At 39.4% G+C, this 17,523-nt stretch overlaps 2 protein-coding genes across 3 annotated transcripts; both read left to right on the top strand.

Moving 5' to 3' along the window:
* Window positions 1–484: 484 nt before the first annotated feature.
* On the top strand, window positions 485–5,429 carry cyp2u1 (cytochrome P450, family 2, subfamily U, polypeptide 1). Its single transcript, XM_006787098.2, has 5 exons — window positions 485–970; window positions 1,654–2,304; window positions 3,528–3,689; window positions 3,844–4,011; window positions 4,093–5,429. Exons 1-5 carry the CDS (start codon window positions 574–576, stop codon window positions 4,326–4,328), a joined length of 1,614 nt encoding a protein of 537 aa, XP_006787161.2. The 5' UTR covers window positions 485–573; the 3' UTR covers window positions 4,329–5,429.
* A 1,330-nt stretch (window positions 5,430–6,759) lies between these two features.
* hadh (hydroxyacyl-CoA dehydrogenase) lies at window positions 6,760–17,129 on the top strand. 2 transcript variants are annotated; one of them, XM_006787097.3, is made up of 8 exons: window positions 6,764–6,931; window positions 8,983–9,111; window positions 9,209–9,366; window positions 10,793–10,919; window positions 11,327–11,416; window positions 16,448–16,520; window positions 16,620–16,736; window positions 16,837–17,129. In XM_006787097.3, the coding sequence occupies exons 1-8, from the start codon at window positions 6,815–6,817 to the stop codon at window positions 16,953–16,955; spliced, it is 930 nt and encodes a 309-aa protein (XP_006787160.2). In that variant the 5' UTR covers window positions 6,764–6,814; the 3' UTR covers window positions 16,956–17,129. The 2 variants fall into 2 exon arrangements, with proteins under 2 accessions (XP_006787159.2, XP_006787160.2); XM_006787096.3 differs by having other exon boundaries at window positions 6,760–6,931; window positions 16,448–16,736.
* The last annotated feature ends 394 nt before the right edge of the window (window positions 17,130–17,523 follow it).

Raw genomic sequence — 17,523 nt, 5'->3', positions numbered from 1 at the left:
TTTGTTGTGTTTTTATTTTTTAAATTGTTATTTTTTTAAATAAATTTGAATTACAAGAATTACTTTTTTTTACTTTTCATGATGAGGTAGTGTGTGTAGAATCTTGAGGTGGAAAATGAATTGAACTCACTATGGCATATGGCTGAAATATGAGACTATCTGGAGCTACTTTCTAGATGCCTTGTATATAAGTGTTGACAGCGCAGCTCTTTGTATACATTTGATTTACTGGCCAAAAAAGTGAAAAAGTTTTTTTTTGTATTTTAAGTAAAATAAAATAAAAATAAAGCCTCAAAATGGATAAAACCCAGAATTGTGCCACTGCCAAACCTGGAAGACAGAATTAATGGCTCTAAAGGCCAATGACCGCTGGCCGCCAATCAAAATAGGAGGAAACACTGTCAGCCAATAGGAAGCCAGTAGCGGTACCACGTTGTTCTTGGCCTGCCACAACAACACAGGAAGAGCGTCTGTCTGTAAAACAAATAAATAGCAGCTTCGTGGTGTCAGTGTGCTCAGTCCTGGACATGTATTATCAACTAACAGTTTTGAGTTTATTTGAATGCTGACGTCATGGTTTCGCTCTCAGGCTTGAACGACTTCGTGCTGTTAAACGCAAACGTTGCGGCTTTAATAATAATCGCGTTGGCGCTGGTTGCTCTTTATCAAAAACAGCGGAATTTAAGATATAAAAACATTCCGCCAGGTCCGAAGCCATGGCCAGTGGTCGGAAACCTCGGCAGCTTTCTCGTACCCTCTTGTATCCTCAGGAAACGGATCATAAACCCCACTGACGGTCTGGCAGAATTGGCTAAAGTTTATGGTAACATATTCAGCCTTTTTGTAGGGAGTCAACTTATCGTGGTGCTCAATGGCTATGAAGCGGTCAGGGATGCCCTCTCAAACCATCCGGAGGTGTTCTCCGACAGGCCAGACATCCCTACCGTCACTATCCTGACTAAACGCAAAGGTAAGCAAGTTCTTGTATTAAATAAAGCATCTGTTATTGTAGGTTATCGGTTAAATAAGGCTATAACCGTGTAATAATAACCCATTAAAAAATCTTGTAAAATCTAGTAATCGGATAAGCGTTAGAATAGAGAGGTTTCACTGCCTTTGGTTAGTGTAATAAAAGTTGTTTTTTGTTTGTTTTTCTTGACAGCTGGTACAGTGTTGGAAAGCCTCACTGTCACATTCATATGTGTACGTAAACTTCTGAGCACAACTGTAATGTCTCCTCCTCAGTGTTATTACATTATGCCTAACAAAAAGTAATTACACCCTGTGAGGTTGGGTGCTAGTTGCTTTATTCATAGAATGATAGAATATAGCTGAACAGTTGTCTTCAAATTGAAGTTTCTCTTTAACCTTTAGGATTCACTGGAAGTAGATTGCATTTACTGCAAATCTACAATTAATATGCATGAATGTACATTTGAACTTAATAAGCCTGTAACTTAAACAGGCTCTATTTACCACATTCTAAAGTCAGTCAGTCTAAACAGTAGATTTGATAGTCTCCTCCATAACTTATGAGATGTAAGTTTTTAGGTATTCTACAATTTTAAGAGTCTAGTTAAGTAGCTAAAAAAAACAATGACATACACGCTGACATAAGCTGTCCTTTTTTGTCCTGGTATAACTGAACTTCAGGGATCGTCTTTGCACCTTACGGGTCAGTATGGCGAAAGCAGCGCAAGTTCTGCCACACCACACTCCGCAGCTTTGGTCTGGGGAAGCTAAGTCTGGAGCCTTGCATTAAGGAAGGCCTTGCTACAATCAAAACAGAGCTGCTGCGGCTGAATGAGGAGTGTGGTGGCGCTGGTGTGGACCCGAGTCCACTAATTGGCAACGCTGTGTCAAACGTCATCTGCACACTGATCCTGGGTCAGCGCTTCCATCACGAGGATCGCGAGTTCCGCACCATGCTGGACCTGATGGCGCGAGGACTGGAGATCTGCATGAACAGCCCGGCAGTCCTCATCAACGTTTTCCCGCTGCTCTACTGGTTGCCTTTTGGAGTTTTCAGAGAGTTGCGTCAGGTGGAAAGAGACATCACCGTGTTTCTTAAGAGGATTATTACAAAGCACCGTGCAACACTAGATGCCGACAATCCAAGGGATCTCACAGACATGTACTTGATGGAGATGCTGGCCCAGCAAGATGCTAGAGAGGAGGACAGCAGCTTCACAGAGGATTATCTCTTTTATATCATAGGAGACCTCTTCATTGCTGGCACTGACACCACCACCAATTCGGTTTTGTGGACTCTGCTTTATATGGTCATATACCCTGATATCCAAGGTAAAAATGGCAGCAATCAGTCAAGTCCATCCTTTGCAAAGTGCATGTGTTTGTGAAATCAAATCATTTCATTTGGACTCCACGGCAGTTTTGGGAAAATCACATTTAGTGTCAGAAATACCACTTTAAGTGTGATTTCACTGATTTGAAACAGTTGAAAATTTTGATAAATGACAGTATGGACTAGAGGTGGGAATCACCATACATCCCACGATACGATATTATCACGATACTTAACGCACGATACGATATTATTGCAATTTTTTAAAAATATTTTGCGATATTCAGATTCTGTACATAAAGGTAAACTTTATCAATATTCATTTGATCTAATATCAAAGTCTCACACTCAGTCTTTCTCTCATTTCAGTTTTATTGTTGACAAACTGAACGGTTTGTATTACAGTCTAGTCCAACTTAACTGAATGCAACCATCTGGTACAATTATAGCTATTCTGAACTATGCAATTTATGAAAACTATGCAGCCCATTCAGCAACTGAAGAATTTGAAAGTAAATTAAAACAAAATATAATTTTACATTAAATAAAAAAGTTTTAAACTTAATTAAAATAAAACATGTCTTAAATTAAAATAAGTAAACTGTCATATTTATTGCTGCCAAAAAAAAGTTAAACACATTTGGACAGTGAAGGAATGTCAGGATTCTTGATCAGAAAAAGGATCAACATGCTCTGAAGTCAGAGCACAAAAACCTTTTTTGTAACAAAATATCGATTTCTGCTGTCCCTGTATCGATACATTATTAGCAAACAAAATATCACGATACTACACAGTATCGATTTTTTCCCCCACCCCTAGTATGGACACACTGCAATTTGTCAGGAACATAATTGCAGAGGTAAAACCTTTTAGATCTTTTAGGTGTACTGTTGAGATATTGACACATTGGCAACATATGTAAGTATTGTGACTAAATTTTAGGTTGCCAAACAAACTTTTATGTGGGGGGAATTGGGAATCTTCTGTGGGAACCCACGTCTGGGACGCTTCTTGGTTTCAATACATGAACATGTCTGGCCTCCTTGTGTATTTAACCACTTCTCCAATTGTTGCACGTGCACATAGATTGGCACATAAAAATATGCATTCGCTGCTGCATTTTAGTTCAAGTTCTCCGGAATCAGACCGTTTTTTTTCCTGGTTTGATGTGATGTGGACTTCATCCTTAATCCTCCCTTTCTCCTGCTGTGTTGATTCAAGACAAGGTCCATGCAGAGATTGATGACGTAGTGGGCAAAGATCGGGTGCCGTCTCTGACTGATAAGGGAAGTTTGCCTTTTACTGAAGCCACCATCATGGAAGTGCAGAGAATGACTGTGGCAGTTCCCCTGGCTATTCCTCACATGGCCTCACAAACAACAGGTAAACAGTAACTGTGACCCTTAACCTCCACATAACCTTCATACAGATCTGCACATAACTGTTCAAGCACCCTGGATCCACCCTGGCAGATGCCTGTTGCCAAATTTGTCTAATTCCCAAGCTCTAAACAAAGTGTTCTTCTTTTCTTTTTCAGAGTTTAGAGGCTACACTATTCCTAAAGGGACTGTCATTTTGCCCAACCTGTGGTCTGTCCATAGAGATCCCACTGTGTGGGATGATGCAGACAGTTTTAACCCAGAACGCTTCTTGGACAATGAGGGAAAGCTGCTCAGGAAAGAGTGCTTCATACCATTTGGGATTGGTATGCCTTCTTACTTATATGATCCATGTGACTGAAACATAAACACTGATCCATAAATTTGATTTCACTGTTTTGTGTCAGGTCGCAGGGTATGCATGGGTGAACAGCTGGCAAAGATGGAGCTGTTTCTGATGGTGACCAGCTTACTGCAGGCCTTCAAATTCAGGCTCCCAGAGGGAAAGCGTCCACCTCCCCTGCACGGACGCTTCGGACTGACACTAGCACCTTGCCCATTCACTGTGTGCGTGACTGCTCGCAACAGTGAAACTGACGTCCTGCAACAAGGAAACTCTGATGAAGGACTTCACAAAAAGTAGAAAATATTTTGATCTTATTCTCCTGGAGAGACCTAAATATTTAGGAAGTTTATAGACATATTTTTTATTAGAGAAGGGTGCTCCTGTTTGACTGAAATCCCAGATAATTTATTTTTTCATTACCATCTGGATTATGTGGATGATTTAAGCTGTTGCTGAGTGAACAGAAATTTGAAAATAACTGATATTGAGACTGCAGTGCTAAGTGATGGCTTATCTCATTTAAAAAAATATTTAAATAAGGTCAGTGTTGCGAGATGACTCTAATTTTAAACGCCATAAGATAATAACTGTATTAATATTTATCCTTTTATTGTATGATTTGATTTGCATCATAGAAATTAGCAAGCATAAAGCAATGTGCAAAAGTCTTGAGCCACCCCCCATTTCATTATATTTTGGCAGGGAAATGGATGCAAAGATTTAATGAAAGGTGTAAAAAGAATGTACATGGAACAGCTGTTTATATGTGATAATGTAATATGTACAATTCTAGCATTCTTGAAAGTCAATAATTAACAGGACCACATTTATTCTTCAACACAGTCTGAACTCTCTTAGGCAGCTTTCTTGTTATTTCTTTAAGTAGTCTTCACCAGTCTTCTCCAGGCTCCTTGAACGACATTCAGAGCTCTTCTTTGGATGTTTTTGCCTTTTGTTCCATTCTCTGTAAACTTGTACATCTCTTTTGACAAAAGAGATGTACGGTGACGGTTTGAACTAATTATTTCAAATTTGTTACCACTGATTTTCAGTCCAGTTCTGGTGTGATTTGGCATACGCGAGCCTATTTCCTTTGTTTATATTTCATAAGAATGGCTTCTCAACAACCAGCTTTCCACTGACAACATTTCTGATGAGACTATGGCAAACAGTGGATGAAATATGATGTGCTGCATCCATCTCTCCTGTGTCAGGTCTTAGCTGGATTTGTTTGCTGTTTCTTAAAAACATGACTTTCAGATACTGTTCATCAGATGTTTTTTAGACCTGCTGCTTTATTTGTTTGTCAGTTTGTCCTCAGCGTGTTCATTTTCCTTATTTATTTTTTTTAAAGAATACACTGCACACCATGCTACAATATATCAAGTTTTAAGCTAATGGCTCTTTGGGAATCACCTTATTGATGGAAAATACTATTTCTAATGTTTGTCAAACTCTTTTACCTTTTCCATTTTTTATAGATTCAGCTAAAGAAATGGAAAAAAAAATGTATTGTTAGTAACAGTGCCTAAACTTAGGAGACAACCAATTTAAAATGTATTTTTAATAAGTCGTCTATTACATGTAGCTATAACACTGGTTCGTTGAATAAGTTAGATGCTGTTTTTTTTTTTATCATTTAATGATACATAGGTGAGTGTTAGCTGGCTTAACAAAAATAGAAAAACACACACACATACACACATTCTACTGAAAAAGGTCGGGTATAAGGACTGTTTGTTCGAAAACCACAAACTCTGGACTCAGGAAAACACAATGTGAGAGTTCATTACATATTAAATTGCTAGCTGGTGCCTTCTTTTGTGTTTTTCGTTTGCATAAATTGAGAAATTTAACCCATAAACTGATAAAACAACATGTAGAAATTAAGAATGAATGATACAGACCGAGATCGTTTCTAATGTAATCAAACCCAGAAGATGGCAGTAGTACAACTCCACAATTGCAAGCGGAACCGGCTGTGATCACGTGACCGCCAGCACTTCCGCTTACCGCACATCTCTTTGGAAGGATGCGTTAACACAGTCGCCATATTAGTCAGGGACAATTGCTATTATTGATTAACACAATATAATTTTCAATATTTTTTTCTGACATAACTTTAATTAAAATACACAGTTAATTTTATGGCATAATGCAGCTTTAAACGGAGGCACGTTTCCAACAAGAAAACACCCCTAATTTTTATTTTTTTTAATCTTGAATTAATATGGTTGAAATTTAAGTCAAAAGTTTTAAATTTTATGTCAAAATTTCGATTTACAAAGTTCCTTGGAATTACAGTGTCTCTAGCTAGTTGAATAGGATACCTAATTCGAAATTTTGAGTCATTAACTCACAATTTCCGAATTAATTTGGAAAATAATTAACAAAAAAAAATAAATAGAAAAAATAAATAAAAATGAATGGCGGACTGGCAGTTTTGTGTGCGTGCGTGTGTGTGTCACTTAACAGAAATGATCGTTACTTACTGTAATGGGTTACTCACCCTAATAAATCTAATTGAAGACTAAAATGTGCTTAGATACTCTATAGACTTGTGAAATGTATTAACTGTTGCTTAGGTTTCGCATTTCTTTTTTTATTTAAAAAAAACCACCAGCAAACGCACAAAAGTTTGACATCAAACTTCTGAAATCCACAGTCTGACCCCGGAGCAAGATGGCGGCGGTGCAGACGGATCTCATTAGTCCAGCTAGGGGGCTCCTGTGCACTGATATTAGTGTGTCCTTCACTTTGGACCCGAGCGGACACCGGTCAACATGGCTTTCGCAGCTCCTCAGATCGTCAGAGGCTTCTCGTCTTCAGCTGTCCGAAATGTTGTTATTAAAAATGTAACGATCATCGGAGGTGGACAGATGGGTGCGGGGATTGCACAAGTGAGTAAGCGAAAAAGGAGGAGTCTGGTCCGTGTTTAGCTAAGCTGCTGGTTCAATGGGTTAAGGCCAATCATAAAATGATCCATGTAGCAAACAAAAACTGTTGTGAGCCGCCAGCCTTATATCGCCTTTGGGCTTTTGGAGCCTTGACCTGACTTTTAAAAAATAATTTGAAAAAAAGCACTATGCTGCTAAAAAATAGATATTTGCAAAATTCTGCCTAAATATGTATTTTACCTGGTTAATGTGTGTGGCGGGGCCTGGTCTGCAGCACCGCTGCAGGGGAGTCGGACGCACCTGAGCGGCACCCGCAATCACGCCTCGCCACCTTAAAGTCTGCTCTCTCTGCTGTTGTGTTGTCGGGCTGTGAGCTGAAAAGCGACAGCCGGTGTTGTGCCAAAAAGTGATTGCCTGCCAAAAACTGATTTCCAATGTTTCCGTGTATTTTTTATGTGTAATATCTTTATGTAAGTTGGTAAATAGACTTCGGTGAACAGCGTTTACAAAGGGGTTATATATAGAATTAAAAAATTATCTGTTTTTTCAAGTATCTTTACAGCTCTGTGTTATTGTACTTACATTATAACCAATCCGGTCCTTTATCCTCGTTTAAAATATTTTTACAGGACTATTGTCATATTTGCTGCCATTTCTGCTGTCCTCTTGGCCAGCTTACTCTGACAAAATACATTTTTAATGTTAATGAGATTTTTTTAACTGCATAAATAAAGGTTATATAAAAGTCACTGCCAAAAACTGATTGCGGCTTCTACCTTGTTACACGAATGGTGTTTGTGGCTCAATATGACTTTATGCCATCCATGAGGGATGCATTTAACATATGTTTCACATATTATAGCCCAACAAGTTACTTATAGCAGTTTAAATACGAGCAATCACTTTTTGGCAAATACCGGAAATCACTTTTTGGCAGACAATCACTTTTTGGCACAACACCCGGCTGTATGCGTACAGCAACCGTGTGTGAAAAGCGGTCAATAAAGAGATGCTGAAAAGCATGTTCATGCAAACATCGTCGGGTCTGCCGCGATATGTTTACAATAAGACTTATGGTCCCGAACCTCTGGGCACAGCGTTTACATTGGGCATTCATCTTCACGCAGGACTGTAAGCTGTCATCTGTGGGGCGTGAGCCGTGTTTGTTTTGAACAAAGTTCACGGTGGAGCTGCTGACATAATGTGGATCCGAAGATCCATAATTGGCCTACATGAGGTGGAAAGTCTCGATAAATGCACAGCGTTTCGGCGGGTACACCGGCTTCCGCGAGTGTGACGCTTATTTTGAGCGATGAAGAAAATAATAAGATATAATTTTATTTTTATATTTCAAAATCACAATAATCTTCCAATTTTGTTGGCAGAGGTATGAAAATGCGCAGGAAAATCTGACGTGCATGGCAAACTTCGTCGACGATATTTAGGGAGGAATAAACACACATCAGCCTTCGGCCATGTTGATGAACGCATACGCCCCCTAGAGCGCGCTAACTTTATTAACAGGCACACAAATGTAAACCACACATCAAACATAAATGAACCATTTGACTGTCTCCCTAATTGAGAGCATTTTCTCTTCTTATGTCAACAAATTTAGAACTACAAGTTAAAAAAAGAACTAAACACAAATAAAATACACTTCAGCTAAATACTTCTAATTTATTTTCCCAAACCACCCGGAGCCGCAAAATAAAGACTAAAGAGCCGCATGTTGCCGACCCCTGGTTTAGACAGATGCAACTTGGTGGAGAGCATGCAAAGACCCTGTTACGTTTTTGTTTGATCACTTTTCTTTTAGATTCTGTATATGTAATTTGGTGCTAGTTTTCCAGGATTTTTCCTTTTTATGTTACACATCAAGGTCACTAAAGTTACCATATAAAGGATCCTGGTGGCCATTAAGTGAACTTTATATTTGGGTCTAGTTGGCAGGTGTAACACACAAAGAGTTTGAATGTGTCGGATTCAACCAAAACCGATCCCCCATAGGTGGCTGCGTTTGGAACAATCTTGAAATGTTTTCTTTCTTTAAGGTTGCAGCATCAACGGGCCACTCTGTGACACTGGTGGACACGTCTGACGAAATCCTCAAAAAGTCCATCAAATTAATTGAAGGGAGCCTTAAACGAGTGGCGAAGAAGAAGTTTTCCGATAAGCCAGAAGTGAGAGGCTGTAAATTTACTGAAAAAATGAGCAGCAATATCAGCTACACCATGAAATTTGAGCAGTTTCTTAAAAATGTTGTTTGGTTTGTTTCAGGCAGGTGAAGAGTTCATCAAGAAAATTGTGCAGAAGGTGTCGACCTCGACAGACGCTGAATCTACCATTCAGGGCTCGGATCTTGTGGTGGAGGCCATTGTTGAAAATCTAAAGATCAAGCAGGATCTTTTCAGTAGGCTCGACAAGTTGGCACCATCGTAAGATCTACTTCAGTTCTGTTTATTTGTGTAAAGTGTAAAGCTTTTAGCTCTTGGCTTAGATCACCTAACATACAATAATGTGCAAAAGTCTTGAGCCACCTCTCATTTCTTTATATGTTGCTTCCAAGGAGCCAGACTTTCCTGTCATTTATTGAACTCTGTCTGGTGTTCAACTAACCCTGTGAACCCACGATCAAGGAGACGTAGGGTTTTCAGATTCATACTATAAGGTCTTTGACCTCAAGATCGGAGAGGTCATGATTTGCATTTTAGCCAGTGGTGTTGGAGATATTGTCAAAAATCTCAGCACACTGTCAACAAGGTAAAAGTGTACTTAGATAAAAAAGCAACTATCAGTCATGAATTGGCCTCCCTGGAGCCAGAACTTCAACATTACTGAAGCAGTGTGGGAATCTTCTTTACAGAGTACAGAACAAAAGGCAGCAAACCTCCAAAGATGAGTTTTGAGTTTCCTTCAAGAAGCCCAGAGAGCTATTCCTGAAGACATCTTAAAGAAATGACAAGTAGTGTATGCACGTATGAAGACTTTTCGTGGCACAAATGTACTTTCATGGCATTTATTTTTTAAATTAAATATATAGCCAGTTTGGATCTATTTTCAAGTCCCAAAGGCAATTACGCAAGCAAACCTGATGACACCTCCCACCCAGATCCAGCAAAACAAATTGGACCAGACTGATTTAAGATTGTGTTCCCAGACTTTTTCATGATTGTGTGCTGCCTGTCTTTTCTATGCTGACTTATCTCTCAGAGTGCCGCATCAGCTTGCACACTCTGCCTGAATGTGAACACCTTTTGGCACAGTCAGAAAGACTTGTAGGACAGTGATCATTAAAGTGTTTACCATTAACTTACCACGGCCAGTAAGGGGGAATTATTCAGATGTATGCTTTAGGAAAAGCAGCAGTACCACCTTATAAAGATACACCCCGCTATAAATAAAATGTTGTAAATATTATTAGCAGGTTTTAAATAAAGTATAAAAATTAAAAGAGAAAAATATTCTCCATTAGTGTAAGAAGCAGGAGTAACTTCACAGACAGCTGATTGTTTATCCACACTGTTTAATCAGTCAAAAATTACTTGTCTCCCACCTTGCCAGGGTCTACTTTTGTTAAGAGGACTTGAAAATGCTCAAAAAATGACAAACTGTAGACTCCAATGGCTTGTAGTCAAGCCAGTGTCCAGAGACAGTACCCAGCTGTAGCCACAAGATGGCAGTAATTTACATAATGGACACCAACAGGCAACACGCCCAGACGCTGCTTGCCTTTCTTGTAGTGACCATGTTACAGATCAAGTAAGTTAAGTAAGTGGATGATGGCCTTGTTAAAGGCAATAAAAAGGCACTTTTCTGCTTTATTAACTGATGTCTGTGATATGTGTTAATTTCTTTCTTTAGGCACACCATCTTTGCCAGTAACACGTCCTCGCTGTCTATCTGTGACATCGCCAGTTCCACCAACAGGCAAGACAGATTCGGTGGCCTTCACTTCTTCAACCCAGTTGCTATGATGAAGCTGGTAGAGGTAGGGTCTTAAGAAAAGAATAATTATTAGCATGCTCATTTTCTTTATTTAAGAAGATACAACACAAATAAACATCTTCAAATACCAGGAAGTAATATAACACATTTATACATATATATCATGTATAACTGGATCATATAGCTGAAACCTGTTTGCAAGAACAATAAGACTTACTAACAGGATCTGTCTGAGTTTTTTGTGTATTGTACATCATAATGCACATAGTGGCATGCAGGCACACAAGTATTTATAGGATTACTATAAGTAGCCTATGTTGTAGTTACGATAGTATAGTGATCTTTGTTTAACTTTACTATAGTTATAGAATTACTATAACTTGGGCAAACCCTGTATTATTAGAATTGCACTATTGCAACAAAAGCTGCTAAAGTCTCCATCTTCCACAGGTGATTGGAACTCCAGCAACAAGCCAAGACACTTTGGATTCCCTCGTGGACTTCAGCAAAGTGCTTGGAAAAACACCAGTGTCCTGCAAAGTGAGGAGTTTTTGCCTATAGCTTAAGCAATAAAGTTGCTCATTTTGTATCAGTGGCTCACATTAAGGTCTGGGATGTGTTGTATTAGATGGTAAGCAAATGGCTTGCACATGCTCAGTGTATTGGATTGCTGTGGCCGTCTGTGTTAAATCTTAAAGTCTTGGTACCAGATACTGCAGGTCTGCTTTAAAGGTCGGTTCTCAGCTGCTGTGTTGACACAAGAAACATAACCTGTTTTCACTACACTGCACTAAACCTTACCCAATATTACCCACAGAACTAGAAGGTTTGATCATAAAATTCTTCAACTCCACCCATTTAAAAAAAAAAAAAAGACAGTCAGACTGTCAGCACTAGTGTAACTTCATGCAGCTGCTGACGGAGAACATTTGGCCCACACAACCTGAGCTGTGGTGTGTGCCACTGTGTTTTCGCCACTCCAGAAGCAAAGCTTCGCTCACCACCCTCCCTGCTCACACAGCTTTGGCTTCCTGTTACTTCAGCCTCATCACCACGGTGAAATTCAAGTTGAACCAAATCCAGCATGCATAGCAGACGCACAAGTGCAAGTGGTTACGATGAGGCCGACAGCAGCAGCTGGAAGTGGTGCAGAATTTATGGTTTCCCAAAATACTGTAAAGCAAAATGTGGTTAAAATTCAGTAAATAACAATAAGGGATTCAATCATGTCAAGCTATTTGCTAACATGCACACTGTAGTAATGTGCATGCTTCATGAATCCAAGGCTGAATTTCACATGCACACTTATTTTGTGTGTATTTAAATGGACTTTTGTGGTGCTTGTCTACTCAAGAAAACTCAAAAGGGTTTTCTTTTTGTTACTACAAGTCTTATTCACCAAACACCAAGCATGTTCATTCATAGTTTCATCTATACCTAAGTGCTTTGTCCAACATTCTCACACACACACACACTCACGCTTGGGGCATAAATAAAAAAAAATAAAAGGATGCATTGAGCCAGGTATTGATCCACCGATTGGTAGATGACCCGCTCTACTCCCTGAGCCGCAGATCACAAAAGTCTTAATAGAGACTTTTAGTCTTCCTTTTTCTGCACATATTAGTTCAATTCAATTCAGTTTTATTTATATAGCGCCGAATCACAACAAAAATCGCCTCAAGGCGCTTTATATTGTACAGTAGATACAGAGAAAAGTCCAACAATTATATGACCCCCTATGAGCAAGCACTTTGGCTCCCTTTTAACAGGAAGAAACCTTCGACAGAACCAGGCTCATGGAGGGGCGGCCATCTGCTGCGACCGGTTGGGGTGAGAGAAGGAAAACTATGGGCTCATAATGTGGTCAAATATTTTGTACTTGTAAATCAGTTTCGTATGTGTAAAAAGAATTTGTGTGTGTGTTTTAAAAAAAAAAAAAAGATTTGTATGTGCGTAAAAAAAGATTTGTGTGTGGACCAAAAAAACCCCTGCAAGTTACAAGTACAAATTTTGACCTTATTTTTCTTCCTTTCATCTGATTGGTCAATGTCATGTCAATCACAAATGTAACAATCGGAGGGGTGCTTTTTTGAACTGCAGGTCCTTGAAGGGTCTCTATATCCGATAGCAGCTAGGTCCCCTAACTTTCAGCAGCTGTTGAAAAGATAAAGTTGTGGTATATCAGTGGTTAGAAATACCATTATTACTTTAGGATTAGTTTAACACAAAGTCGGGGCTGACCCGGGACCATTGCTGTGAGTCACAGTGCGCAGCATACAAGTCCTTTCACATCGGACGCAGGATGTGCTGCTAATGCTAACTGCTAACTAAAAGCAAAGGATCCAGAATTTGTTGCGCTGGCTGCTGGGCTCTGTGGGTTTTTGCAGCAGCTCTACCTGTGCTAGATGCACCTGCTCCTTGTCTTTTCTATCTCTGACTTTATGTCCTCTACAAGAGTTTGTTTTTTTTGCTAGTTCTTCAAATGTTCAATAAAAGCATCTATGCTAATTCATAACGAAGAAAGCTTTGTAATGAAGACTGTCATTTTCCACTGTGGAAGTCCCTGTGACACAAAAATCACCAAACTCGGACGACCACAGACTGTTTTCCTTCGTGGTGATGAAGGAAAACGCTGGGTTGGCATGTAAAAGGGCATTTATTCCCTTCAAAGACCTGCAGTTAAAAAAAAAAAGCGCCCCTCCGACAGCCAAACCCATCTGTTCTCTGATTACACATACAAAACTGATTTAAAAGTACAAAATATTTATGACCACATTTTGAGCCCATAGGAAAACAGGATAAAGACATGCTGTGGAAGAGAGACAGAGATTAATAACACATATGATTCAATGCAGAGAGGTCTATTAACACATAGGGAGTGAGAAAGGTGACTGGAAAGGAAAAACTCAATGCATCATGGGAATCCCCGGCAGCCTACGTCTATTGCAGCATAACTAAGGGAGGATTCAGGGTCACCTGGTCCAGCACTAACTATATGCTTTAACAAAAAGGAAAGTTTTAAGCCTAATCTTAAAAGTAGAGATAGTGTCTGTCTCCCGAATCCAAACTGGAAGCTGGTTCCACAGAAGAGGGGCCTGAAAACTGAAGGCTCTCCCTCCCATTCTACTTTTAAATACTCTGAGGAGCAGGATTTTGAATTCAATTCTGGATTTAACAGGAAGCCAATGAAGGGAAGCCAAAACAGGAGAAATATGCTCTCTCTTTCTAGTCCCTGTCAGGACTCTTGCTGCAGCATTTTGGATTAGCTGAAGGCTTTTCAGCGAGTTTTTTGAACATCCTGATAATAATGAATTGCAGTAGTTCAGCCTGGAAGTAATAAATGCATGAACTAGTTTTTCAGCGTCACTCTCAGACAGGATATTTCTAATTTTAGAGATTTGTTTGACAACTACTCTTTCAAGGATTTTTGATATGAAAGGAAGGTTGGAGATTGGCCTATAATTAGCTAAGACTGCTGGGTCTAGAGATGGCTTTTTAAGTAAAGGTTTAACTACAGCCAGCTTGAAGGCCTGTGGTACATAGCCGATTATTAGAGATTGAAGAATTAATTAATGGCAGGACTTCTTTGAGCAGTTTTGTAGGAATGGGGTCTAAAAGACAGTTTATGGTTTGGAGGAAGTAATTATTGAAGTTAACTCAGAAAGATCAATTGGAGAAAAAGAGTCTAACTTAACATCAATGGTACTAAGAGTAGCTGTAGATAATATTACATCTGTGGGATGATTATTGGTAATTTTTTCTCTAATGATTAAAATTTTATTTGTGAAGAAGTTCATGAAGTCATCACTAGTTAACGTTAAAGGGATGGTTGGCTCAAAAGAGCTCTGACTTTTTGTCAGCCTGGCTACAGTGCTGAAGAGAAACCTGGGGTTGTTCTTATTTTCTTCAGTGACGAATAGTAAGATGTTCTGGCTTTGCTGAGGGCTTTCTTATAAAGCAACACACTATTTCTCCAGGCTAAATGATGATCCTCTAAATTTGTGACACGCCATTTCCTCTCCAGCTTACGAGTCATCTGCTTTAGGCTATGTGTTTGAGAATTATACCACAGGGTCAGGTACTTCTGATTAGAGACCTTAGTTTTCACTGGAGCTACAGTATCCAGAGTCGTACGTAGTGAGGAGGTAAAATTATTAACAAGATAATCGACCTCTGATGGGCTAGCGTTCAGATAGCTGCTCTGCTCTATGAGCACTGAAGATGATAACAGTGTGTGGATTACATTCTTAAACATAGTTACAGCGCTTTCAGAAAGACATCTACTTTGATAAAGTCCACTCTCCACTGCTGTGTTCTCAATTATTGTAAATGTAAATGTTATCAAGAAATGATCAGACAGGAGAGGGTTTTCAGGAAACACTGTTAAATGTTCAGTTTCTATGCCATATGTTAAAACAAGATCTAGAGTGTGATTAAAGTAGTGGGTGGGTTCTTTTACATTTTGAGAGAAACCAATTGAGTCTAACAACAGATTAAATGCCATGTTGAGGCTGTCATTTTTAGCATCTACATGGATGTTAAAATCACCCACAATAATTATTTTATCTGAGCTCAGAACTAAATTAGATATAAAGTCTGAGAAATCAGAGAGAAGCTCTGTGTAAGGCCCAGGTGGACAATAGATGATAACAAGTAAGACTGGTTTCTGAGTTTTACAGCTGGGGTGGACAATGTTAAGCATCAGGCTTTCGAATGAATTAAAAGTCTGTCTTGGTCTTTTGTTAATTAATAGGCTGGTGTGAAAAATTGCTGCCACACCGCCCCCTCGGCCTGTGCTTCAAGATTTCTGGTAGTTAGAATGACTCGGGGGTGTTGATTCATTTAAACTAACATAATCATCCTGCTGCAACCAGGTTTCTTTAAGGCAGAGTAAATCAATTTGTTGATCAATTATTAAGTCATGTACTAACAGAGACTTGGAGGAGAGAGACCTAATATTTAATAATCCACATTTCACTGTTTTACTCTTTGGTTCAGATGTGGATACTGTCTTGTTCCTTCTTTGTGATTTTTTTTTTTCTTTTTTTATGTTTAAGTTGTTTGTTGCTGGCTTTTAGTTTGTTTTTTGTCTGTTTGGGAGCTGACACAGTCTCAGTGGAGATGGGTTTTTTTGGGGGGGGGGTTAGCAGGAGGAGAGAAGCCGCAGAGAGCCGTGTAAGACTGCAACTCTGCTTCCTGGTCCCAACTCTGGATAGTCATATTTTGGGGGGTTTAATAAATTTGTCCATATTTCTAGAAATGAGAGCTGCTCCATCCAAAGTGGGATGGATGCCGTCTCTCCTAACAAGACCAGGTTTCCTCCAGAAGTTTTGCCAATTATCTATGAAGCCCACATCTTTTCTTGGACACCACTCAGACAGCCAGCAATTTAAGGAGAACATGCGGCTAAACATGTCACTCCTGGTCTGATTCGGGAGGGGACCAGAGAAAACTACAGAGTCCCACATTGTTTTGGCAATGATTTAACAGAGTACACACGTGAACAACTCTGCTTTCTGTCTTTAGTGTGGAACTAAAACTTGTCATGTTGAACCTCTCTTCATTCAGGATACCTCTGGATTCATTGTAAACCGTCTACTTGTTCCATGCATGATGGAGGCCATCCGGTTGTATGAGAGAGGTGTGTGTACCTGCTGTTTCTACAGCTCCTTCAAGCATCCTTCAAGCTTTTCACTGATTCCTCTAACTTTGTTGACATTCTGTTTTTCTAACCTCTCAGGCGATGCATCCAAAGAAGACATTGACATTGGTATGAAACTCGGCGCTGGTTATCCCATGGGGCCATTTGAACTTGCTGATTATGTAGGACTAGACATAGTAAAGGCTGTTATTGAAGGTGAGTAAAAATCCATAGACGCTGTAGTTGTTTATGTGATTTTGATTTAAACATGTGACAGCCTGTGATGAGATGGGACCGTCTGTCTGTATGTCTTTAGCCTTCAAGACGAAGGATCCTAAGAACCCTCTCTTTGATTCGAGTGACCTGCTGAACAAGCTGGTTGCAGAGGGCAAACTTGGCATAAAGACAGGAGAGGGATTCTACAAGCACAAGTGATCTCCTGTGAATGTGTGCATTCATCACTGAAACTAGCTCAACAACTGATCAGACACTGGAATAGATAAGTGCCTTTGCCGTGTGCATTAAAGAACAACTGTTTGCTAAGTCAACCTGTCAGTTTCATTTCAGTGTCCAGCGAATTTTAAAGCTGAATAAATAGATTTTTAAATACTTGTTGTCTGTTGTCATTTTTAGAGTGAGAGATATCGATGACTTATTGGATGTGCATGTATCATATTTATGAGCATCAGTTAAAAAAGGAAAACATTTTAATGGTAATAGAAGAATGATGATATTGTTAAGACAAAGACTAAAATGTAAGTGGTTGTGCCATACAAGGCAGCGCTCAAACTAAACTTTTGAAGTTGCTGTGATGGATACTTTCATACTGGACTTTCAAGTCAACTCAAGTGGCTTTATTGTCATTTCAGCCACGTGGAGTGGTACAGTACGCAGTGAAGCGAGACAGCGTTCCTCCAAGACCACGGTGTTACATATAACAGACAATCAACACAGGACTACATAAAGTGCAAGTGTGCAAAAATTGCAAACTGCAAAATAAAGA

The sequence above is a fragment of the Neolamprologus brichardi genome, chromosome 6 (genome assembly GCF_056152115.1).
Source record: "Neolamprologus brichardi isolate AB-2024 chromosome 6, ASM5615211v1, whole genome shotgun sequence".
Classification (NCBI taxonomy): domain Eukaryota; kingdom Metazoa; phylum Chordata; class Actinopteri; order Cichliformes; family Cichlidae; genus Neolamprologus; species Neolamprologus brichardi.
Note: the sequence above shows the minus strand (reverse complement) of the source record. Positions and strands in the feature narration are given on the sequence as shown.